This window comes from Boleophthalmus pectinirostris, unplaced genomic scaffold (genome assembly GCF_026225935.1).
Source record: "Boleophthalmus pectinirostris isolate CB_2022bp ecotype Guang Dong unplaced genomic scaffold, ASM2622593v1 HiC_scaffold_4, whole genome shotgun sequence".
Taxonomy (NCBI): domain Eukaryota; kingdom Metazoa; phylum Chordata; class Actinopteri; order Gobiiformes; family Gobiidae; genus Boleophthalmus; species Boleophthalmus pectinirostris.
The window spans coordinates 34,374,247-34,398,709 of record NW_026571353.1 but is presented as its reverse complement, the minus strand read 5'-3'; the positions used below and the strand labels follow the sequence as shown (position 1 = coordinate 34,398,709).

The window sequence follows — 24,463 nt, the reverse complement described above, 5'->3', positions numbered from 1 at the left end:
CGTCTTTGTGTGTGTATGTGTGTGTGTGTGTGTGTGTCCATCTTTGTGTGTATGTGTGTGTCCATCTTTGTGTGTATGTGTGTGTGTGTGTGTGTATCTTTGTGTGTGTGTGTGTGTGTGTATCTTTGTTTGTGTGTATGTGTGTGTGTGTATCTTTGTTTGTGTGTGTGTGTGCATCTTTGTTTGTTTGTGTGTGTGTATCTTTGTATGTGTGTGTGTGTATCTTTGTTTGTGTGTATGTGTGTGTGTGTGTGTGTATCTTTGTTTGTGTGTATGTGTGTGTGTGTATCTTTGTTGTGTGTGTGTGTGCATCTTTGTTTGTGTGTGTGTGTGTGTGTATCTTTGTTTGTGTGTATGTGTGTGTGTGTATCTTTGTTTGTGTGTGTGCATCTTTGTTTGTGTGTGTGTGTGTATCTTTGTTTGTGTGTGTGTGTGTATCTTTGTTTGTGTGTGTATCTTTTGTGTGTGTGTGTGCATCTTTGTTGTGTGTGTGTGTGTGTGTCTTTTGTGTGTGTGTGTGTGCATCTTTGTGTGTGTGTGTGTGTGTGTGTATCTTTGTTTGTGTGTGTGTGTGCATCTTTGTTTGTGTGTGTGTGTATCTTTGTTTGTGTGTGTGTGTATGTATGTATGTATGCGTGTGCATCTTTGTGTGTATGTGTGTGTGCGTCTTTGTGTGTGTGTGTGTGTGTGTGTGTGTCTGTGTGTGTGTGTATGTATGTATGTGTAATGTATGTATGTATGTGCGTATGTATATAGTGTATATGTATTTTGGTATGTGTATGTATGTTTGTATGTATGTGTATGTGCATGCCTTTCTGTGTGTGTGTGTGTGTATGTGTGCGTGTGTGTGTGTGTGCGTGTGTGTGTGTGTGTAGTGGGGGTCGGAGGAGGTACAGGAGCAGGAGCAGGAGTTGTAGGTGTAAGTGCTTCCAGGTCACGACCCGTGAGTGTTAATAGACATGAGTGTGGTGTTTAAACTCGCTCGGGGTGGAGGGTCACTCGATAACACACGATCACGAGCTCAAGACCGAAGACTCCGGTGCGACTTATCTGCTCTTAAAGCCACCTGCGCTCCTCTGATAAACACTCACATTTCACCGTTTATTTATTTACTCTCTGATTCACCACGCCGCCCTCTTTTAAAGCTACACTGCGGAACTTCCATGGAAACAGAAAGCGAAAACCAAACTCGGGCTGCAAACGACTCGCAATTTGAACGGACGCTATTATCAAATCTGGGCTGCAATTTTCTGGTATCATCATGTCCTCCGCAAACAACAAAATCTCCAGTCTTATTCTGCATAAAAACTGTCAGTCCCGTCGTTTAGATCTGTACTATTTTATTTAAACTCTTCTGGACGTGTTTAAAATGTGAACTTTGAACAAAATCCTATTACTAAAACTATAAATTACAAAAGAGTCAGGTTTGTGGAGTAAGGACGATTACATTTTTGTTTGGTTTCAAGTTTTTCAACACAAAACCCTCTTTAAAACCTATAAACTAAGATTTTTTTTTTTTTTTTTTTACACAAAAGTTACATGTGTGTTAAATACTGCGGCTTTGAAATTTGATTAAAGATCCTATGAGGCTCGCACCATCAGTATCATCTTTTAAATCACTTCTTAAAACAATTTTTTTATCGGTCGGCCTTCCTTTAACTGCTTTTAGCTCGATTTTATTCCTTATTTATTTTTATTCTTTTTTATTAACTTATTTATTATATTTAATTGAACTGATTGCATCATTGTCTGTTTTGTGTATGCTTTCTGAATGCTATTTTTCGGGCCCGACCGATATGGATTTTATTTTTTTGCAGCTGATATGATACAGATAAAACAGGAGTTGGAGCTGCAGATTAAAAGCCGATGTAGTTAGTGATGTAAAAATTCACCGTAAAGTTGAATATAAACTTAGGTTTGGTTCTACTGGATTTTGAATTGGGTTTATTTAGATGACATTTTCTGTTATTCTGTCTCTTTATTGTCATGTTTAAAGGATTTATGGCATTTTGCATGACATAGCCAGTAAATAAAGTCAAGTAAGTAAACTACCACTATCAGCCTTTAGCAGTAAATGCGTGCACGCCGTGGCAATAAATCATACGTGTAAATGCAGATCATTCACACCTCTGTTCACAGCTCATTTACATATCAGCGCAGGTCCAAAAACATGTGCACAGCCACTACAGTCACTTTACAATCGGCCAATGAAAGATAAGACAGGCTGTTTATGTGTGACAACTTACAGCAGTTTATCACTAACAAATGTGAAAGAACAAAAAGTAACTTCAAAGTCGATATATTTCCAACACTCACCGCTCACACAGACACCTCAGATCACAAGTCCTCGAATAAGTTTGATAAAAACAAGCTGTAGTTTTGTTGCTGGCCTCGTCTTAACATATTAGCACATTTATCTGTCTGTAAATTGGATTAAATGGACATAATACAGAGACTCTAAGTTTTATAACGAGGTTTAACATGTCCACGTGAACTATCGATCCAAATCGGCAAGATTTAGGCCGATAATATCAACCAACTGATATATCGGTTGGACCCTCGGTAGGGTTGCCAACCATATAAGAAAATTTACAGTAAATACATTCTCAGCCTCTCCTGCTCTGTGACATGAGCTGACAGCACACACCCCGCCCATCATCTCATTGGTGAGGTTGTTTGGCTCTGAGCTCCACCTTGGCTGCGGGCTCCGAGCCTCCGAAAGCTCCGGCCCGGCCGCGGGATTCAAGCTCCGGCCCGGCCGCGGGATCCGAACCTCCGCGAGCTCCAGCCCAGCTGCGGGCCGCGGGCTCCAATCTCCGGTCTGGCCGTGGGCTCCGAGCCTCCGCGAGCTCCGGCCTGGCCGCACGCTCCGGGTCTCCACAAGCTGCGAGCTCTGCCCCGGCCGTGGGCTCAGATAACACTGGGAAAAAAATTGTGATTGGACCATTTCCATATCAGTCCAAGTTTACAACAATGATCTAGAACTTATTACTACTGTAGTATTTATTACTCACTTAAAAAAAAAAAAAAAAGAAACATTTTATTAGTAGTACGAAAATTAATTCAATATTTTTTCTTGGGCCTTCACTGAAAACCTTGAAGGCTCTGAGGGTTCAACTCTGTCACAAAGCAGCGTGGACGACAGTGGCGCCAACAGGGCTTTACAGTGTTCTGCTGAAATGAGCTGTCCCGTCGAAATGAGCTACCTGCAGCCTAAGGTATTCTGCCACAAATCTAACACGCACATGCTTACACGCTTAACTGGTCAAAACGTACAATAAAACCAAAACACTTTTAAAATGTGACTTGTTACTCCACTTCTGCTTAGGAAGTTCAAGTCGACGGCATTTACACTGGAACAGCACTTGGGGGGTAGCTCAAATCGACAGGACACCGACCCTGCCAATGAGGTGTCCCTTTTTTTTTTTTTTTTTTTTTTTTTTTTTCCAGGGAGTTTGCAACCCTAACCCTCGGTCTAAATATGCAGTGTGTGTTTGTGTGTTAAACATGCGTGAAACCAAACACAGCATCAGTTTGTTTGTGATGAGGAAACAACAGTAAACATTATAATCTGAGCCCTTTAATTATGGGGCATTAATGAACTGAGGGATTTTCCTGTGGAAGGTTTCACTCTGTAAATATTCACTGTTTTTTTTTTTTCTGTTTTTTTTATTTACACATATTCCCAGGCCACATAAAACTGTAAATGTTGGACTTGGCTCCTGGTTTAAAACAACACACACGTCTTTCTTTCCCCCTCCCCTCCCTTCTTCTTCTCTTCTCTCTTTTCCTCTCACTCTGCCCCCTTCCTCTCGCTTTCTCTCTCTCTTCTGTGTGTCTTTCCTTCAAACCTTTTCTTTCCTCTCCAGACTCTCCAGCGCTCTTCTCTCTCTCCTCTTGTCTCTTCCCTTTCTTTCTCTCCTCCTCTCTCCCTCACTCCTACCTTCTCTCTCTCCGTCTCCTCTCTGCCCTCTCTCCTTCTTTTCCTTTCGTCCCCTCCCTCTCTTCTCTCTCTCCTCCTCGCCTTCTCTCCTTGTCTCTCTCCCTCTCTATCTCCTTCCACCCCCTCCCTCTCTCCTCCCCCTCTGTCCTCCTCTCTCTCTCTCCTTCTCTCTCTCTCTCTTCCCCCTCTCTCCTCCTCTATCTCTCCCTCTTTCCCCTGCTCTCTCCCTTTATTCTCCTCTCCCTCTCCCCCCTTTTCCTCTCTCCATCTCTCTTCTCCTCTATCTCTCCCTCTCCTTCCACCCCCCTTCCTCTCTCCTCCTCTGTCTCTTTCTGTCCTCTACTCTCTCCATCTCTCCTCCTCTCCCTCTCTTCCTCTCCTTCTCCACTCTCTCTCTCCCACCACCCCACCACCCTCTCTCTTCCTCCTCTCTCCTCCTCTGTCTCTTTCTGTCCTCTGCTCTCTCCATCTCTCCTCCTTCTCTTCTCTCTCTCTTTCTCTCTCTCTCCACCCCACCACCCTCTCTCTTCCTCCTCTATCTCTCTCTCTCTCTTCTCTCTATCCTCCACTCCCTCCTTCTTTCTCTCCTCCTCTCCCTACCTCCTCCCCCCTCTCTCGCTACCTCTTTCCTGTGCTCTCTCTCCTCCTCTCTCCTTAACCTCTCTCCTCCTCTTCTCTCTCTTTCTCGCTCCTCAACCTCTCTCCCTCTTTCCTCCTCTCCTTCTCTCTCTCCCTCTAACCCCTCCCGCTCTCTCCCTCTCTCCTCCTCTCCCTCTCTCTTTCCTCCTCTCTCTCTCTCCTCTTCTCCCTCCCTCGCTCCTCCTCTCCCTACCACCTCTCCTTAACCTCTCTCCTCCTCTATCTATCTCTCTCTCCTCTTCCTCCCTTTCTCCTCAACCTCTCTCTCCTCTTCTCTCTCTTTCTCTCTCCCCCTTTCCTCCTCTCCTTCTCTCTCTCTCCCTCTAACCCCTCCCGCTCTCTCCCTCTCTCCTCCTCCCCTCTTTCTTCCCCACTCTCTCCTTCCCTCCCTTTCTCTCTCTCTCTCTCTCTCTCTCTCTCTTCACAGCTCCATTGTCGTGTTTTTCTCACACGGCTCCAGTTCATTTTCAAAGCTCCTGGAGCCGCTGAAAGAAACGAAAAAACGATTTGGAAAAGTTTATTTTTCCGACCACTGTGGCCGACAATCCTCCCGTTAAAGAGCGGGGGTTTATTTCTCTGGGGCAATAACCGCTCACACATCACATATTTACATCACCGTGTTACAGATTTATTCAGAAATTCACCCAAAACAAGCTCTTTGCACGTGTTATTATTTTATTTTTTCAAGAGTTTGGTCACGTGATGTTGCTGTGACGTGTCCGGTCAGCGGATTTAAACAGGTTTTGGCGCTGTTTTCCTATCGGTGGAGGCAGGACGACAGCGCCACCTGCAGTCCGACTTCCTCAGGACAGAATCCCAGGTGTGTGAGAGTAAAAAAGCCCCCTCGTCCCGGTTCACAGTCACGTTTCCGTATTTCGATTGCGTCTTTAATCCAGCGACGGTGTCATGTTTGCTCCGTCCCGGTCCAGAATGTGGTTTTCTTTTCTTTAACAATCACAATATTCAGCATGAAACAAAGACAAAAACATAAAGCAGCACCCACAACACCACAACAAATACAAAAAAAAAAAAAAAAGAAAAAAAAAAGCGCCCCCATTTCCCCCCAACCACCCACACCGGAACAAACATTTTTATTTATTTTTTTTAAAGTCCCTATACTGAAACAAATATTTATTTTCACCATCATCATTTCCATTCCTCATCTTTCACCATCCGTCACAATCTAAAGCATAACCCTAAAGGCATTTATTTTTATTTATTATTATTATTATTATTATTATTATTATTACAATTACTACTACTTATTACCACTACCATTATTATTATTATTAGTAGTAGTATTATTAGTATTATTATTAGCATTAGTATTATTATTATTATTATTACAACCATAATACCTATTGTCTCTACTATTAATTACAGTAATTACAACAATAACTTATTTCATTATTATTTTTATCATTATCATTGGTAGTAGTAGCTGTAGTAAATTTTTTTCCCCTTTCTTTTTGTATTTATTTATTTATTTTACTATAAATAGTGGATATATGAATAGTATATCAGTCCCTACTTTTTTTTTTTTTTAACACTTTCACAAACGACAAACGTTGTTCTTGTTCTGCTTTGTGTTTCGCCGCTCGTGTTTTGCCTTCGCTGTTTCCTTCTCGCGTTCTGTACTATGTTCCTTTCTTCGTGTCCTGAACGCCCTCCCTGTTTTCCCTCTGAGTTTTCTGTACGGTTTCACTGCTGGGTTGATATTGTGTTTTGTCGTAGCCAGTTTCATTAGGCATTGAAGGTGTGAGCATGTTTTTATAAGGCACTTTATGTCACTTTAGTTTCTGACACTCCTTGGCCACACCACTTTCCCCTGCCCCTCTGTTTGTACGTTCATGTGTTGGTGTGTGTCCCAGTTACCGTTATGGTAAAGGGGTTGGGGAAAGTGGTATGACTAGATACTAAGGGTGAGTGATATCTCGATATTTAAAATATATTGAGATATTTTTAAAACTCGATACGGATTTTGACATATCGTATATATCGATATAATGCTTATATTCAATGCTGATTTCACTGCTTCTCTCATTTGCCGTCTCTGTACTCGTCCCGTGCGCCGCCTCCTGGCTTTTGTTGCCCCTCCTCTCTCATGCTCCCCTCACGTGTGTCTCATTCAACACGGCGGTGCCTAAAACCAGCCTCAAAAAAGGACAACTGGCTCCAATATACAGAGATACTTCGATTTTAAGGCGTTGGCTGAACAGCAAACACGTGTCTACAGCCGTGAATGTCGACAGTTACTAGCACCACGAACCTTTTCCACCGTTTACAGACAAGGCCAACAGCAGCACATCCTCTGTCACAGAGAGAATCATAGATCCATGGAGAGAACACCTATATTACACTGAGTCTTGTCCTTTAGTCCGACAGAAGCTGAACCGCATCAGCGACACAAACAGAGAGCTGTTTTTTCAGAGCTACAGTTTATGCAAATTAGCCATGCGGTTTTTAAGTTTCGTTTCTGTAAAACGTAAACAAATGTTCGCAAAGTTGCATTAAACACATTAAACATTAAAATTATAATCTCAAATGGGCTGATGTGGCTCTAGAACACAGGTGTCAAACATACGGCCCGGAGGCCAGATCCGGCCCTCCAAGACCTTTAATCTGGCCCCCGGCTGATTTCTACTCAAATATTTTAATTATATTTTCTATTAAAATATTGTTAATTTTCTGTGGTGCTGATCACAGCAGCGTCTCCAGCGTCTCTGTACGTGGCCCCTCACACCAGAGCAGCACAAATGAAGTCTTGTCTCTTTCCAAACGCTCTTAAAGGACGATCGTTTTGACTTTTGACCGTGACACCCTCATCAGAAAAATGTCCAACATGAGAAAAGTGGAGCCGAGTGCAGGATTTTCCAAGAAAAATTGTCTTTTACATACAAGTTCAGGTTAAAACATTGTGTTGAAATTACATTTTTCTTAAAGTTTCAGGTTGTTCATAATATTATAATATTTTGTAAAAGAAAGAGTTCATCAACTAAAAAAATCTGTAATAGATTTGTGTTTCTCTGCACAAATATTTGAACTCATTGTTATTTTTAAGGTTTATATGACATGAGTTTTCTGATCCGGCCCCTTTGGGATTAAAGTAGGTTGGATACGGCCCCTGGACCAAAATGATTTTCACACCCCTGCTCTAGAAGTTTAGTAATGTAAAGTTTATTTATGCAGAAGATTTTAATCAATAATCTGCTGAAGTGTAACTTGTACAATGTTGGGTTTGATCTGCAGTGGATTGTGGGATAGCTCCTTACGCTGGTGAGGAACATGGATCTGTTAAAATAAGCACCTCCCAAACTTCCTCTGCTAAAGGAGCTCATGGTTATGGTTATTGTATGGTTAACAGAGTTAATGCAAAAGATGAGCTTGAGTTGAGTTGAGTTGTTTTCATTTAAAGGCAATATGTATCATTTTTGTATATAGGGATGTTTTTATTTCTGTCACAGAAGCACTTTGTTCCAAAATGAACATTGTGGAATGTTCATTTTCCCGTGAAGTTGTGTTCTCCATCCCGTTTTCCGGCAGTTCCTCACAAGTTTCTCGCTCACTCCGAAGTTTCTTTCCACTGCTCGACCACTGTTTTTGGCTGAATATTTCCAGTTTCATTAGGCATTGAAGGTGTGAGCCACAATTATTAATCAGTTGTAAACAGAAACAGAAAGAAACATAACATGATAGAATCCTAAAAAAAACAACAACAATTTGGCATAATCCTCCATCTCTAACCTCATACAAGTTTAAAATACCAGAGTTTAGTTGTAAGCGACTGAATTCTGTAGGTAATTCCCCCCAAAAAACGTGGTATCGCAAAAGTATTCACCTTTTCAAATGTGACTGTGAACCTTTTGTGCATGTTTGCTTCAGAAACGGCGAAAGTGGAAAAGTGAAAACCTGGACAATAAAAAAAAAAAAAAAGCTCTTCGGAAAATGGAATCCACTTTTGTGTGTTGTGTTTATGGACTGTGGAAATGTGGAAAATATCAGTAATAGGTCGAGTTCAAGTTCAGCTGAATCTCCATGGAAAATTTACTTCACTTTTTTTCTTTTTTGTTGTTTTTTTTTAAAGAAATTTCCAAACTTATGATCTGCAAATGTTGAATCTTATCATGTGTTTAGTATAAGATGCCATTATAATCATATGGGTTAAAGATGCACTGTGCAACTTTTTGATTGGGGCTCCATCACCTGCTTGTTTCTCCCTGAAAGGTTCGACAATACAACATTAAACCACATTAAAACCCTTTATAATTAAACACAGACCACATTTTAATCCTAAGACTTGCTCATACCGTTGATTTATACTGGAGCAAACATATTTACTTTATTACATGAAAAAAAAAATTATGCAGCCTTATAAATTTGAGTAAATTTATAAGACTGTGTAAATAAACCTTATCATGTGTTTAGTATAAGATGCCATTATAATCTTATGGGTTAAAGATGCACAATGAAACTTTTTGATTGAGGGTCCATCGCCTGCTTGTTTTTGCCTGAAATATTCCACAATACAACATTAAACCACATTAAAACCCTTTATAATTAGACCACATTTTGACCCTAAGACTTGCTCATCCCGTTGATTTATAATGGGGCAAACATATTTTACTTTATTACATGAAAAAAAAAATTATGCAGCCTTAAAAATTTGAGTCAATTTTTAAGACTGTGTAAATAAATTTTATCATGTGTTTAGTATAAGCTGCCATTATAATCATATGGGTTAAAGATGCACAATGAAACTTTTTGATCGGGGCTCCATCACCTGCTTGTTTCTGCCTGAAATATTCCACAATACAACATTAAACCACATTAAAACCCTTTATAATTAGACCACATTTTGACCCTAAGACTTGCTCATCTCGTTAATTTATAATGGGGCAAACATATTTTACTTTATTACATGAAAAAAAAAATTATGCAGCCTTATAAATTTGAGTAAATTTATAAGACTGTGTAAATAAACTTTATCATGTGTTTAGTATAAGATGCCATTATAATCTTATGGGTTAAAGATGCACAATGAAACTTTTTGATTGAGGTTCCATCACCTGCTTGTTTCTGCCTGAAATATTCCACAACACAACATTAAAACCCTTTATAATTAGATCACATTGTGACCCTAAGACTTGCTCATCCCGTTGATTTATAATGGAGCGAACATATTTTACTTTATAACATGAAAAAAAAAATTATGCAGCCTTAAAAATTTGAGTCAATTTTTAAGACTGTGTAAATAAATTTTATCATGTGTTTAGTATAAGCTGCCATTATAATCTTATGGGTTAAAGATGCGCAATGAAACTTTTTGATTGAGGGTCCATCGCCTGCTTGTTTTTGCCTGAAATATTCCACAATACAACATTAAACCACATTAAAACCCTTTATAATTAGACCACATTTTGACCCTAAGACTTGCTCATCCCATTGATTTATAATGGAGCGAACATATTTTACTTTATAACATTAAAAAAAAAATTATGCAGCCTTAAAAATTTGAGTCAATTTTTAAGACTGTGTAAATAAATCTTATCATGTGTTTAGTATAAGCTGTCATTATAATCATACGGGTTAAAGATACACTGTGTAACTTTTTGATTGGAGGTCCATCACCTGCTTGTTTCTGCCTGAAATGTTCCATAATACAACATTAAACCACATTAAAACCCTTTATAATTAAACACAGATCACATTTTGACCCTAAGACTTGCTCATACCGACTATAATCTTTACATATTTACATTTTAAATAGTAATATAAGTCTGTTTCTTTACAAATAAATAAGAAGAAATAAGATGGCCCCAGTCGTCGTGTGTAGTTTGTTAGTGTGGTCGTGTCGTGGAGGGGGAGGGGCCGGGGACATTAGCGGGCAGAGGTCAAAGGTCGGATCGTTATAAACCGTGTTAAGAGCAGGAGCCTGTTTGCAGCTGTTACTCCGTGGTTTATGTTTGTGTGATTGTTCGAGGTGAGGAGGTGCGCGCCTGAGGTTTGGACGGGCCCGACATCGCGGTCAGCAGCTTTAAAAATGACCGAAAATGAAATGGTCACTTGTTACGCCGTTTTCTGATCCGTCGCGAAGCCGTTTCCTCGTCGCAAACAGACCCGGACTTGTGTTTTGTTTCATTCACACGTGTTTAACGCACAAACCCTGCAGATTCAGGCTGAGTTCTTCTCTCGAACCGAAATCGCTCCTTCCACCTCGTGATGTCACGTACGTACAGGAAGTGCTCCACTGTGTCTTTCCATATTTCAAAAACTCTGCCCCGTCTCTACTGAACTCAAGGTAAAAGGTTAGGTTCCCCTGCTTCTTCTCTTCCTTCTACTTCTCCTTCTTTTTCTTCTCCTCCTCCTTCTTCTTCTTCTCCTCTTCCTTCTTCTCCTCCTCTCCTTTTTCTTCTCCTTCTTCTCCTCTTTCTTCTCCTTCTTCTCCTTCTTCTCCTCTTTTTCTCTTTCTTCTTCTCTTTCTTCTCCTTCTTCTCCTCTTTCTCCTCCTCCTTCTCTTTCTTCTCCTTCTCCTCCTTCTTCTCCTCTTTTTCTCTTCTTCTTCTCTTTCTTCTCCTCTTTCTTCTCCCACTTCTCCTCTTCTTCTCCTTCTTCTCCTCTTTCTTCTCCTCTTCCTTCTCCTTCTTCTCCTTCTCTTTCTTCTCCTCTCTTCTCCTCCTTTCTCTTTCCTCTCCTTCTCTCTTTCTTCTCCTTCTTCTCCTTTTTCTTCTCTTTCTTCTCCTCTTTCTTCTCCTCTTTCTTCTCCTTCTTCTCCTCTTCCTTCTCCTCTTTCTTCTCCTCTTCTCCTCTTTCTTCTCCTTCTTCTCCTCTTTCTCTCCTCCTTCTCTTTCTTCTCCTTCCCCTCCTCCTTCTCCTCTTTCTTCTCCTCTTTTTCTCTTTCTTCTTCTCTTTCTTCTCCTCTTTCTTCTCCCACTTCCCCTCTTTTTTCTCCTTCTTCTCCTCTTTCTTCTCCTCTTCCTTCTCCTCCTTCTTCTCTTTCTCCTCCTCCTTCTCCTCTTTCTTCTCCTTCTTCTCCTCTTTTTCTCTTTCTTCTCCTCTTTCTTCTCCCACTTCTCCTCTTTCTTCTCCCACTTCTCCTTCTTCTCTCTTCCTTCTCCTCCTTCTTCTCTTTCTCCTCCTCCTTCTCCTCTTTCTTCTCCTTCTTCTCCTCTTTCCTTCTCCTTCTTCTCCTCTTCCTTCTCCTCCTTCTTCTCTTTCTTCTCCCACTTCTCCTCTTTCTTCTCCTCCTCCTCCTTCTCCTCCTCCTCTTTTTCCTTCTCCTTCTTCTCTTTCTTTAATTTTTAACAGACCTTCATTGTGTCCGTCAAAATTATTTTTACTTAGGTTCACTATTATTATAATTAATTAATGTGATTATTTACAATATTTACAAAAACAAATCAATCAAAATCTCCTCCTCCTCCTCTTCCTCCTCTCTCTTCTTCTTCTTCTTCTCTTCATATGTATTTCTCCAAACATTCCTTTGTCTGAAGAAGCTTGTGCTCGTCAAAGTGAATGTCTCTCCTTCCGCGGCCCCTCGTGTGGGCGGGTTTAATGTGCACGCGGCTCCGAGGTTTATGGGGCCGTGTGCAAAGACCCCGGGTACCTGCTCGCGGCGCTGAGCTTTAACCCCGAGAGCGACGTGTGCAAATGAACGACACGACCGGGAAATAACAACATGTTTTTACAGAAGTGGAATATGTAACTTTACGGTTGGGTGTTGTAGGGAGTATTATATTACATAAGGGTGAGTTGTTGCACAGTTGTAGGGAGTATTATCTGTTACATAAGTGCGAATGTTTTTTACAGTTGTAGGGAGTATTATATTACATAAGGGTGAGTTGTTGCACAGTTGTAGGGAGTATTATCTGTTACATAAGTGCGAATGTTTTTTACAGTTGTAGGGAATATTATCTGTTACATAAGAGTGAGTTGTTGTGCAGTTGTAGGGAGTATTATCTGTCACATAAGTGTGTGTTATTGTACAGTTGTAGGGAGTATTATATTACAAAAGGGTGAGTTGTTGTACAGTTGTAGGGAGTATTATATTACATAAGAGTAAGTTGTTGTACAGTTGTAGGGAGTATTATCTGTTACATAAAGGTGAGTTGTTGTACAGTTGTAGGGAGTATTATCTGTTACATAGCGCAAATGTTTTTACAGTTGTAGGGAGTATTATCTGTTACATAAGAGTGAGTTGTTGTAGTTGTAGGGAGTATTATCTGTTACATAAGTAGTAGGAGTATTATCTGTTACATAAGCGCAAATGTTTTTACAGTTGTAGGGAGTATTATCTGTTACATAAGAGTGAGTTGTTGTACTGTTGTAGGGAGTATTATCTGTTACATAAGAGTGGTTGTTGTACAGTTGTAGGGAGTATTATCTGTTACATAGCGCAAATGTTTTTACAGTTGTAGGGAGTATTATCTGTTACATAAGAGTGAGTTGTTGTACTGTTGTAGGGAGTATTATCTGTTACATACAGGTGACTTGTACAGTTGTAGGGAGTATTAACTGTTACATAAGCGCAAATGTTTTTACAGTTGTAGGGAGTATTATCTGTTACATAAGAGTGAGTTGTTGTACTGTTGTAGGGAGTATTATCTGTTACATACAAGTGACTTGTACAGTTGTAGGGAGTATTATCCCTTACATAAGCGTGAATTTATTTTTTTGTACAGTTGTAGGGAGTATTATAAACTAACTTTATCCGTGTCCTGTGTTTTGTTCCAGGTCCTTCTTCTGTGATCAGTAACGACGACGACTCCGCCTCGCCGCTCCACCACGTGTCCAACGGCAGCAACACGCCGTCCTCGTCCGAGATGGGACCGGACGCCGTCATCATCGGAATGACCAAGATCCCCGTGATCGAGAACCCGCAGTACTTCAGGAGCACCAACAGTCTGCTCAAGACCGACACGTGTGAGTACCAACGCAAAAACGCACCACCGAAAAATACTGACAGGATTTGAATACAGATTGAGACAGAAGTGGGATGTGAATTTTATTGTTGTTCTGGAAATATGTAAAACAGCACTGGGCCCAGTTTACATCAGGCACAGACTTCAACTGCTGGAGTAACAACACTGACAGGAAAAAGACCTGGACTTAAGGAGCTGTGTGGGGAAAGGTCATTTTCTACAAGAACTAGACCTGGTTTAGACCTGGTTTAGACCTGGTTTAGATCTGGTTTAGACCTGGTTTAGTTCCTGGTTTAGACCTGTTTACCTGGTTTAGTCCTGGTTTAGACCTGGTTTAGACCTGGTTTAGACCTGGATTAGACCTGGTTTAGTCCTGGTTTAGTCCTGGTTTAGATCTGGTTTAGATCTGGTTTAGTCCTGGTTTAGTCCTGGTTTAGACCTGGTTTAGACCTGGTTTAGACCTGGTTTAGAGCTGATTTAGATCTGGTTTAGACCTGTTTAGATCTGGTTTAGACCTGGTTTAGACCTGGTTTAGTCCTGGTTTAGACCTGGTTTAGATCTGGTTTAGATCTGGTTTAGTCCTGGTTTAGATCTGGTTTAGACTGGTTTAGTTTAGTCCTGGTTTAGACCTGGTTTAGATCTGGTTTAGATCTGGTTTAGTCCTGGTTTAGTCCTGGTTTAGACCTGGTTTAGTCCTGGTTTAGTCCTGGTTTAGACCTGGTTTACCTGGTTTAGACCTGGTTTGGTTTAGTCCTGGTTTAGTCCTGGTTTAGACTGGTTTAGACCTGGTTTAGTCCTGGTTTAGTCCTGGTTTAGACCTGGTGTAGATCTGGTTTAGTCCTGGTTTAGATCTGGTTTAGATCTGGTTTAGTCCTGGTTTAGTCCTGGTTTAGACCTGGTTTAGTCCTGGTTTAGTCCTGGTTTAGACCTGGTTTAGACCTGGTTTAGTCCTGGTTTAGACTCTGGTTTAGATCTGGTTTAGATCTGGTTTAGACCTGGTTTAGATCTGGTTTAGTCCTGGTTTAGTCCTGGTTTAGACCTGGTTTAGACCTGGTTTAGTCCTGGTTTAGACCTGGTTTAGACCTGGTTTACCTGGTTTAGACCTGGTTTAGATCTGGTTTAGATCTGGTTTAGACCTGTTTAGATCTGGTTTAGACCTGGTTTAGATCTGGTTTAGACCTGGTTTAGATCTGGTTTAGATCTGGTTTAGACCTGGTTTAGTCCTGGTTTAGACCTGGTTTAGATCTGGTTTAGATCTGGTTTAGTCCTGGTTTAGTCCTGGTTTAGACCTGGTTTAGTCCTGGTTTAGTCCTGGTTTAGACCTGGTTTAGACCTGGTTTAGACCTGGTTTAGACCTGGTTTAGACCTGGTTTAGTCCTGGTTTAGTCCTGGTTTAGACCTGGTTTAGATCTGGTTTAGTCTGGTTTAGACCTGGTTTAGACCTGGTTTAGTCCTGGTTTAGACCTGGTTTAGACCTGGTTTAGTCCTGGTTTAGTCCTGTTTAGTCCTGGTTTAGACCTGGTTTAGACCTGGTTTAGTCCTGGTTTAGACCTGGTTTAGACCTGGTTTAGATCTGGTTTAGATCTGGTTTAGACCTGGTTTAGATCTGGTTTAGTCCTGGTTTAGACCTGGTTTAGTCCTGGTTTAGACCTGGATTAGACCTGGTTTAGTCCTGGTTTAGACCTGGTTTAGTCCTGGTTTAGACCTGGTTTAGACCTGGTTTAGATCTGGTATAGATCTGGTTTAGACCTGTTTAGATCTGGTTTAGACCTGGTTTAGACCTGGTTTAGATCCTGGTTTAGACCTGTTTAGATCTGGTTTAGACCTGGTTTAGGTTTAGACCTGGTTTAGTCTGTGGTTTACCTGGTTTAGATCTGGTTTAGATCTGGTTTAGTCCTGGTTTAGACCTGGTTTAGATCTGGTTTAGACCTGGTTTAGACCTGGTTTAGTCCTGGTTTAGACCTGGTTTAGATCTGGTTTAGACCTGGTTTAGATCTGGTTTAGATCTGGTTTAGACCTGGTTTAGATCTGGTTTAGACCTGGTTTAGTCCTGGTTTAGACCTGGTTTAGTCCTGGTTTAGACCTGGTTTAGACCTGGTTTAGATCTGGTATAGATCTGGTTTAGACCTGGTTTAGATCTGGTTTAGTCCTGGTTTAGACCTGGTTTAGATCTGGTTTAGACCTGGTTTAGATCTGGTTTAGACCTGGTTTAAATCTGGTTTAGACCTGGTTTAGATCTGGTTTAGATCTGGTTTAGACCTGGTTTAGATCTGGTTTAGATCTGGTTTAGTCCTGGTTTAGACCTGGTTTAGATCTGGTTTAGACCTGGTTTAGATCTGGTTTAGATCTGGTTTAGACCACATGCACTCTCTCTCATGCACACCCTCACGTGCGCGCTCTCACGTGCACACCCTCACGTGCACACCTCACGTGCACACCCTCACGTGCACGCCCTCACGTGCACACCCTCACGTGCACACTCTCACGCGCACCTCACGTGCACACCCTCACGTGCGCGCTCCCATTGATGCACTGGTATAATTGAGTGCACGAGGCCAGAGCTGCTTTTATGACGTGCCAATAATCATAATGTCTGTGTGATGGATCAGATCGATGCTCCGTGTGCCCGGGCACATTTACAGCCTGTGTGTTGTGTAAAGACTCTGTAATATCTGCACCAGAGCGACACACAGAATCAAAACAACTGAGAGCCGCTGCCTCTGCCCCGTCCATGTGCCCACAGCCCCAAAAAACCACCACGTCTGGAGTCTGGAGGAAAGCTTCTCTATTACACAAAAAGGTTTTATCTCCTGAAAAACAGACCTGGAGTTGTGTTTTGTTTCATTCGTACATGTTTGAGTCTGTCTACATCTCTAACACTCAGAATGCTCTGTTCCACCTTGTGATGTCACAGAGTGGTCATTTTCTGCTCTGGCTCCAATTCACTTTTACTGAAAAACCATCTCGTCTCCGTCCGTAACCGCGGCTCCCAGACCTGCCATTTTTATTTTGTTATTTTGTCCCTAAATAAAGAACATTCATTTTTAAAACTAAACCAGGACTAAACCAGATCTAAACCAGGACTAAACCAGACCTAAACCAGGACTAAACCAGATCTAAACCAGGTCTAAACCAGACCTAAACCAGGACTAAACCAGATCTAAACCAGATCTAAACCAGATCTAAACCAGGTCTAAACCAGACTAAACCAGATCTAAACCAAGACTAAACCAGATCTAAACCAGGACTAAACCATAAACCAGCTAAACCAGATCTAAACCAGGTCTAAACCAGATCTAAACCAGGACTAAACCAGATCTAAACCAGGACTAAACCAGGACTAAACCATAAACCAGATCTAAACCAGATCTAAACCAGGAAAACCAGATCTAAACCAGATCTAAACCAGATCTAAACTAAACCAGATCTAAACCAGGACTAAACCAGTAAACCAGATCTAAACCAGGACTAAACCAGATCTAAACCAGGTCTAAACCAGGAAAACCAGATCTAAACCAGGATCTAAACCAGTAAACCAGATCTAAACCAGGTCTAAACCAGATCTAAACCAGGACTAAACCAGATCTAAACCAGGTCTAAACCAGATCTAAACCAGGTCTAAACCAGGACTAAACCAGATCTAAACCAGGTCTAAACCAAGTATAAACCAGGACTGAATCAGGTCTAAACCAGTCTAAACCAGGTCTAAACCAGGTCTAAACCAAGTACCTGGGCTGTGAGTTGTTTTTTTTTTTAACTCATGAAGTGAATTTAGACCTAAAATTTTTACCAAAAACACACTGAGTTTTTCTTTGACTTCCTGTTGATTCACCTGAGGCACCGCAGTTTTTTTACTCCAAAGACGTGAGTGTTGTCAGATATTTTTTTATTTTTTTTAAACCTTAACATTAACACGGAGTCAGTTTTGAACAAATCCTGATCAGGTTTAACATTTGCGGATCAGGAGTTTGCAGATTTTTTTTTCCCCAAACGCAGTAAATCTCCCGTCGAGTTGCCCAGGCCGCTGCCCTCCATCTGAAATCAAGACTTCATCAAATTCCTGATCGATATTTTTCCCATCAGCCCCTTTGTGCGTCCGCGCTCGTAAGCCCCGCCCCCCTCTTCAGATATAAGAAAAAAAACACTCGAGGATCGTGAGTCCGAAGACGAGCGGCGCCGATCGATGACGGTCAATACGGACGACGAATAGATCTCAGTCATTACGGCGATTACCCCGAACCACGCTGAGGCTCTGAGGCTCGACGAGTGCGGTCGCGATACTCCAGATGTCACTCGATATCGATACTGAGGAATAGACTCGATACTCAAAACCGATTCTGGTACCAAAACGATCTTCACTGTTGGGCAAGTTACTTCAAAACTGTAATGTGTTATTTATTAAGAAAACACCAAACTTCTGCGCCGTATATGGACTAAACCAGGTCTAAACCAGGTCTAAACCAGGACTGAACCAGGACTGAACCAGGACTGAACCAGGACTGAAACCAGGACTAAACCAGGTCTAAACCAGGTCTAAACCAGGACTAAACCAGGACTAAACCAGGTCTAAACCAGGACTAAACCAGGACTAAACCAGGACTAAACCAGGACTAAACCAGGTCTAAACCAGGACTAAACCAGGACTGAACCAGGTCTAAACCAGGACTAAACCAGGACTAAACCAGGACTAAACCAGGTCTAAACCAGGACTAAACCAGGACTAAACCAGGACTAAACCAGGACTGAACCAGGACTAAACCAGGACTAAAACCAGGACTTAAACCAGGACTAAACCAGGACTAAACCAGGACTAAACCAGGACTAAACCAGGACTAACCGGGACTAAACCAGAACTAAACCAGGACTAACCAGGGACTAAACCAGGTCTAAACCAGGACTGAACCAGGACTAAACCAGGACTAAACCAGGACTAAACCAGGACTAAACCAGGACTAAACCAGGACTAAACCAGGACTAAACCAGGACTAAACCAGGACTAACCAGGACTAAACCAGGACTGAACCAGGACTGAACTAAACTAGAACTGAAACCAGGTCTAAACCAGGTCTAAACCAGAACTAAACCAGGACTAAACCAGGTCTAAACTAAAACTGAACCAAGTCTAAACCAGGACTAAACCAGGACTAAACCAGAACTGAACCAGGGAACGAGAGATGGAAGTGGGAAAGAGGCAAAAAAAAGGAGAGATGGACAAAGGGAGAGGGAAAAGGAGGGAAAGGAAAAAGGGAAGGGAGAGAGAGAAGGAAAGAAAGGAAAAGGGAAAGATGAAAAGAAGAGGAAGGGAGAGGAGAAGGGAGAGAAAGGGAGGAAGGGGACTGAGAAAGAAAGGAGAAAAGAGAGAGAAGAAGAAGAGAGAGGGAAGAGTTGAGAGAGAGAGGTGTGAGAGAGAGAGAGTGAGAGAGAGAGAGAGAGAGAGAGTGAGAGAGAGAGGGAGAGAGAGAGAGAGAAGGAGAGATGTGAGAGAGAGAGAAGTGTGAGAGAGAGAGAGATGTGAGAGATGGAGAGTGAGAGAGAGAGATGAGAGGAGAGAGAGGGAGAGAGATGAGAAGAGAGTGAGAGAGAGATGAAGAGAGAGAGAGAGAGAGAGAGAGAGAGGGATGTGAGAGAGAGAGAGGGATGTGAGAGAGAGAGATGGAGAGAGAGAGTGAGAGAGAGGGATGTGAGAGAGAGAGTGTGTGAGAGAAGAGAGAGAGAGGGATGAGAGAGAGAGAGAGAGAAGAGAGAGAGTGGAGAGAGAGAGAGAGAGAGTGTGAGAGAGAGTGAGGAGAGAGGATGAGAAGAGAGAGAGAGAGAGAGAGAGAGAGATGTGAGAGAGAGAGGGATGTGTGAGAGAGAGGAGTGAGAGAGAGAGATGAGAGAGAGAGGGATGTGAGAGAGATGAGAGGGAGAGAGAGAGAGAGATGTGAGAGAGGAGAGTGAGAGAGAGAGATGTGAGAGAGGAGAGGAGGGATGTGAGAGAGGGATGTGAGGAGAGAGAGGGGTGATGTGAGAGAGAGAGGGATGTGAGAGAGAGAGGATGTGAGAGAGAGAGGGAGTGAGAGAGAGATGTGAGAGAGAGAGATGAGAGGGATGTGAGAGAGAGAGGGATGGAGAGAGAGAGGAGAGAGATGATGAGAGAGAGAGAGAGAGAGAGAGGATGTGAGAGAGAGAGGGATGTGAGAGAGGGATGTGAGAGAGAGAGGATGAGAGAGATGAGAGAGAGAGATGTGAGAGAGAGAGGGATGTGAGAGAAGAGAGAGGAGAGAGGGATGTGAGAGAGAGGGATGTGAGAGAGAGAGGATGTGAGAGAGAGAGATGTGAGAGAGAGAGGGATGTGTGAGAGAGAGAGAGAGATGTGAGAGAGAGAGGATGTGAGAGAGAGAGAGAGAGAGAGATGAGAGAGAGAGGGATGTGAGAGAGAGAGGGAGAGAGATGTGAGAGAGAGAGATGAGAGAGAGAGGGATGTGAGAGAGAGGGATGATGTGAGAGAGAGAGGAGAGAGAGAGTGTGAGAGAGAGAGAGAGAGAGAGAGAGAGAGAGAGATGTGAGAGAGAGAGAGGGATGTGAGAGAGAGAGGGATGTGAGAGAGAGAGGGATGTGAGAGAGAGAGGATGTGAGAGAGAGAGGGATGTGAGAGAGAGAGAGGAGAGAGAGAGGATGTGAGAGAGAGAGGGATGTGAGAGAGAGGAGATGTGAGAGAGAGAGGGATGTGAGAGAGAGAGGGATGTGAGAGAGAGAGGGAGAGAGAGAGATGTGAGAGAGAGAGGAGAGAGAGAGAATGTGAGAGAGAGAGGAGAGAGATGAGAGAGAGAGATGTGAGAGAGAGGAGATGAGAGAGAGAGAGAGATGTGAGAGAGAGAGGAGAGAGAGATGTGAGAGAGAGAGAGGGAGAGAGAGAGGTGTGAGGAGAGAGAGGATGTGAGAGAGAGAGGGATGTGAGAGAGAGAGGGATGTGAGAGAGAGAGGATGTGAGAGAGAGAGGGATGTGAGAGAGAGAGAGATGTGAGAGAGAGAGGGATGTGAGAGAGAGAGATGGAAGAGAGAGAGGGATGTGAGAGAGAGAGATGGGAGAGAGAGAGGGATGTGAGAGAGAGAGAGGATGTGAGAGAGAGAGGGATGTGAGAGAGAGATGTGAGAGAGAGAGGATGTGAGAGAGAGAGGATGAGAGAGAGAGAGAGAGAGATGTGAGAGAGAGGGATGTGAGAGAGAGAGAGGATGTGATGTGAGAGAGAGAGGATGTGAGAGAGAGAGAGATGTGAGAGAGAGAGTGATGTGAGAGAGAGAGAGAGAGAGAGATGTGAGAGAGAGATGTGATGAGAGAGAGATGGAGATGTGAGAGAGAGAGATGATGTGAGAGAGAGAGTGAGAGAGAGAGAGAGATGTGAGAGAGAGAGGGATGTGAGAGAGAGAGGGATGTGAGAGAGAGGGATGTGAGAGAGAGAGGGATGTGAGAGAGAGAGATGTGAGATGTCTGGCGTCTCTGCAGGGGGCAGTTGTAATTACAGAGGAGACGTCTGCGTTGCACCTGTCAGTGTCAGTGAGCAGTTTATACCGACAGGAGCAGAGGCAGGAGTGTGTTAAGTGGCTCTTCAAGGAAACACTGCACGAGTTAATGCGCCTGATGAGACTTTAAAGGAACTAGAGTCTAGAGTATAAAATTTTAATTAAAGGCGCATTGTGTAACTTTTCTGGTGGAGGGTCTGCCATCTGCTTGTCTCCATGGAGATGCTGTTGCTTTGTCTGGAATGTCCCAGTATGGCATTAAACGTATCTTGCATGTACAGCCGTACAATTTCACATTTTCAGAATCAGTGTGAGGACGACAGGGAATTTTTTTCACTGCAAATTTTACACTCAATACAATATTTTTTTTAATATTCAACAATATTTGTGCAAAGGTGAGTTTTTACACAGAATTTTAAACACTCTGAAAACGTACACTTCAAATTTCCGCAACTAAAATTCAGATTAAAAATAATTCAAGTTTTTTTCAGAGTAAGTGAGAAATCAACAGTATTTAACATTTTTATTAATTAATTAATTTATTTATTTATTGCTTATTCTTTTATTTTGTTGACATCAATTTCAAGACAACAACAACAACAAAAAAAAATCTGACAATGAACATAAATACATATTTCTACCATTATTTGCCTTGTCTTTTCTGCATGAACAAAAGGAACAGAGAAGGATAAATCTTAAAAAATCTTAAAAAAAAAAAAAAAAAAAAAAAAAAAAATCCCCCCAAAAAAAAAAAAGAAATCCTAAAAAAAAAAAAAAAAAAAAAAAAAAATCTTAAAAAAAAAACTAAAAAAATATATAATAATAATAAATAAATTATAAAAATAATAATAATAATAATCTGATGGAACAAATTATCTTCCACCTGTCAGTGTCAGTGAGCAGTTTATACCGACAGGAGCAGAGGCAGGAGCGTGTTAAGTGGCTCTTCAAGGAAACACTGCACGAGTTAATGCGCCTGATGAGACTTTAAAGGAACTATATCACACAGAATTCCCTGGTCCACCTTGTGATGTCATGAAGTGGTAGTTTTCAAGTTGCCATATTTTGCGCACTATTCTGGATTATAAGGCGCACTGTCACTGAATGAATTTTCGTGCCGGACTGTAAGGCGCATTAAACGAAACACAACAGTTGGATGGGTCAGTGGGACTTTGTTTGTTCGTTCACGGTGACTCTGGGCTTTGTTCAGTTGTGGCGTGTAGGGAGGGTGCTGTCTGGGATCGCTGGATTGTCGGCGTGTTCGCAGTGACTCAGTTGTTCAGTCGTGTCTAGAAGTGGCACATTGCACTCGCTTTTTCGGTTCGTTCCTCCGTCCCGTTCCTCGTCGGCGTGGAGTGATGAGTGTGTCTGTGGGTGTTTTTCGCTGTGCGGTCGCTGTCTGCTCCGTGTGTGTTTGCGTGCGCTGCGGGTGGTGCGGCTTTGTAGTTTACTGAAGTCGTGCTGGGACACCTGAGTGGATTTGTGTATACGGCGCTCTGGATTGTCGTTTTTTGATGGGGTTGGAGGCTTTTGAGTGCGCCTTATAGTCCGGAAAATATGGTAACAGCTTTTAAACTTAAGCTGAACAAAAGTTTTGCTGTTTTTTTTTTTTTTTTTTCAAAGATTCACAAATATTCAAATCCTTGTACCTGATGTAGATCTAAACGTTATTATTGAAGAATAGAACCTGTTTTTACTCGAACTCGTGTATTTACACTACCAGTCAAAAGTTTTAGAACACCACACTTTTTCCGGTTTTTAAGGCCCCGTTCACACTAGTACGTGTTTGAGGCATTTTCGTTGTAGATTGCAGTGTTCGTTCGCACTAATCCGATTCAAAACGGCTCCAGAGACGGAACGATCTGGTGCCTCCAGCTCCTGTGAATTCACCTGAGTACAGATCTGATCCTGCTCCGTGTGGACGCCTGAAAACACTGATACGCCGATGTAGGTCTGTGCGCCGCGAAGTAATTCACCACCAAAATGCTGAGAGGCTAGAATATATGTCCATTCATATATACGGTCTGTGTGTACGACCTGCAGACGCATAATCTCTGAAAAGTTTCACATGAACCATCTCCAATGCAACAGACGCACAGAACAGACTCACCATCAGCAGAACACCCCTCTGTCACAGAAAGAACATAACAACTCATATTCCACTGAGTCGTGCCCTTTAGTCCGACAGAAGCTGAACCGCATCAGGGCACAAAAGTGAACTGTTGTGAGCATGAAAATTAGGTTTGAAGTTTCATTTCTGTAAAACGTAAACAAATATGCTCAAAGCTGTGTGGATAAGGAAGGATTGCGGACACAGAAACGACGTGTCTGGACCCTCCCTCCCTGAGATGGCGGAGGAAGGGCGGCTCACTCAGAGCCTACGTCACGTTTGGAGGGCGGAGCCTGTGCTTTCTCAGGACGGGCGGGGGGAGGAGCAATAGTCGGACTTCCATAGTTCCTGGTCTGTGACTGTCTCCAAGAAATCAGTAAGATTTTAGAACTATTGTGTAATGGATGTTCCAAAACACAAATTGTGCAGAAGATACAATGTGAAAAGAGTTATTTTACATGAGATGGGCACTTTAAGGTTACTACATATTTCAGATTTGAGGAACTGACTGATTCGTTGGCTCAGCTTCACAACATGAGTTCTTCTGTATGAATGAAAACTAAAGTTCGCTTCACTTGTTGCGCCTCGTTAGGTAAAAGAGGAATTTACTGAACACTTCACCGAGGAATGACTTGTAAACTCATCTTTAGATTCACTGTTCACTTCAGTCAGGTTTTTCAAGACAATCGATTTCCTAGATTTTGTCAAGTAAGGTCTACTCATTAGGCTTTACAGTGTGTAGTGAAATAAAAATTATGAAAATAACCCAAATTTTTAGTGAACTTTGAACAGAATCTTATTAAAAAATCCCAAATATTTCCCCCCAGCGTGTTTCTTGACCGCCTGCGCGTCCTGTATCTGACATGTTCTTGTTTACTTCAGTGGAAATGATCGCAGCAGAGAGAGACATTTTGAAATCCTTTATCGACTTTATTGTGAAAATGTTTTGTCAAACCTCCTCAGAACGCAACTCAAATCATCAAAATCCATCAGGCTTTGTGGATTTACTGAAAAGTTTTAGCTCGTTCAAAGAAATGGAAATTGTATTCTCAGTCCTATTGTGTCGCCTTTTTGATTCTTGTCATTTCCAGTTCTCTAAAAGTAGTTTGAATGTACCATGTTTTAGTCCTGTGATCTGACTGCTTCCTGTTTCATCGCATTAAACCTCTCTATCACCATGGAGACTAAACCAGACTGAGTTACAGGTCAGATCTGTGGAGAGGCGACCCCCACTCACAGTCAGAATTTGTTTTTCTAGGTATTTTTGAGCTATAAAACCACCTGTAATTGAATAAATGTAAGGTAAAGCTGTTTAAAGTCATACTGTGGAACATTTCCAGGTAGATAAAT

The 24,463-nt window shown here is 42.0% G+C and overlaps 1 protein-coding gene across 1 annotated transcript in view; it reads left to right on the top strand.

Annotated features, from left to right (window-relative positions):
• Nucleotides 1–24,463, top strand: part of ntrk2a (neurotrophic tyrosine kinase, receptor, type 2a) — a 337,581-nt gene that overhangs the window by 227,329 nt on the left and 85,789 nt on the right. Inside the window, exon 14 of the mRNA XM_055161959.1 lies at nucleotides 13,313–13,501. Within this exon, the coding sequence (XP_055017934.1) occupies nucleotides 13,313–13,501 (189 nt within the window). The remainder of the gene's footprint in view (nucleotides 1–13,312; nucleotides 13,502–24,463) is intronic.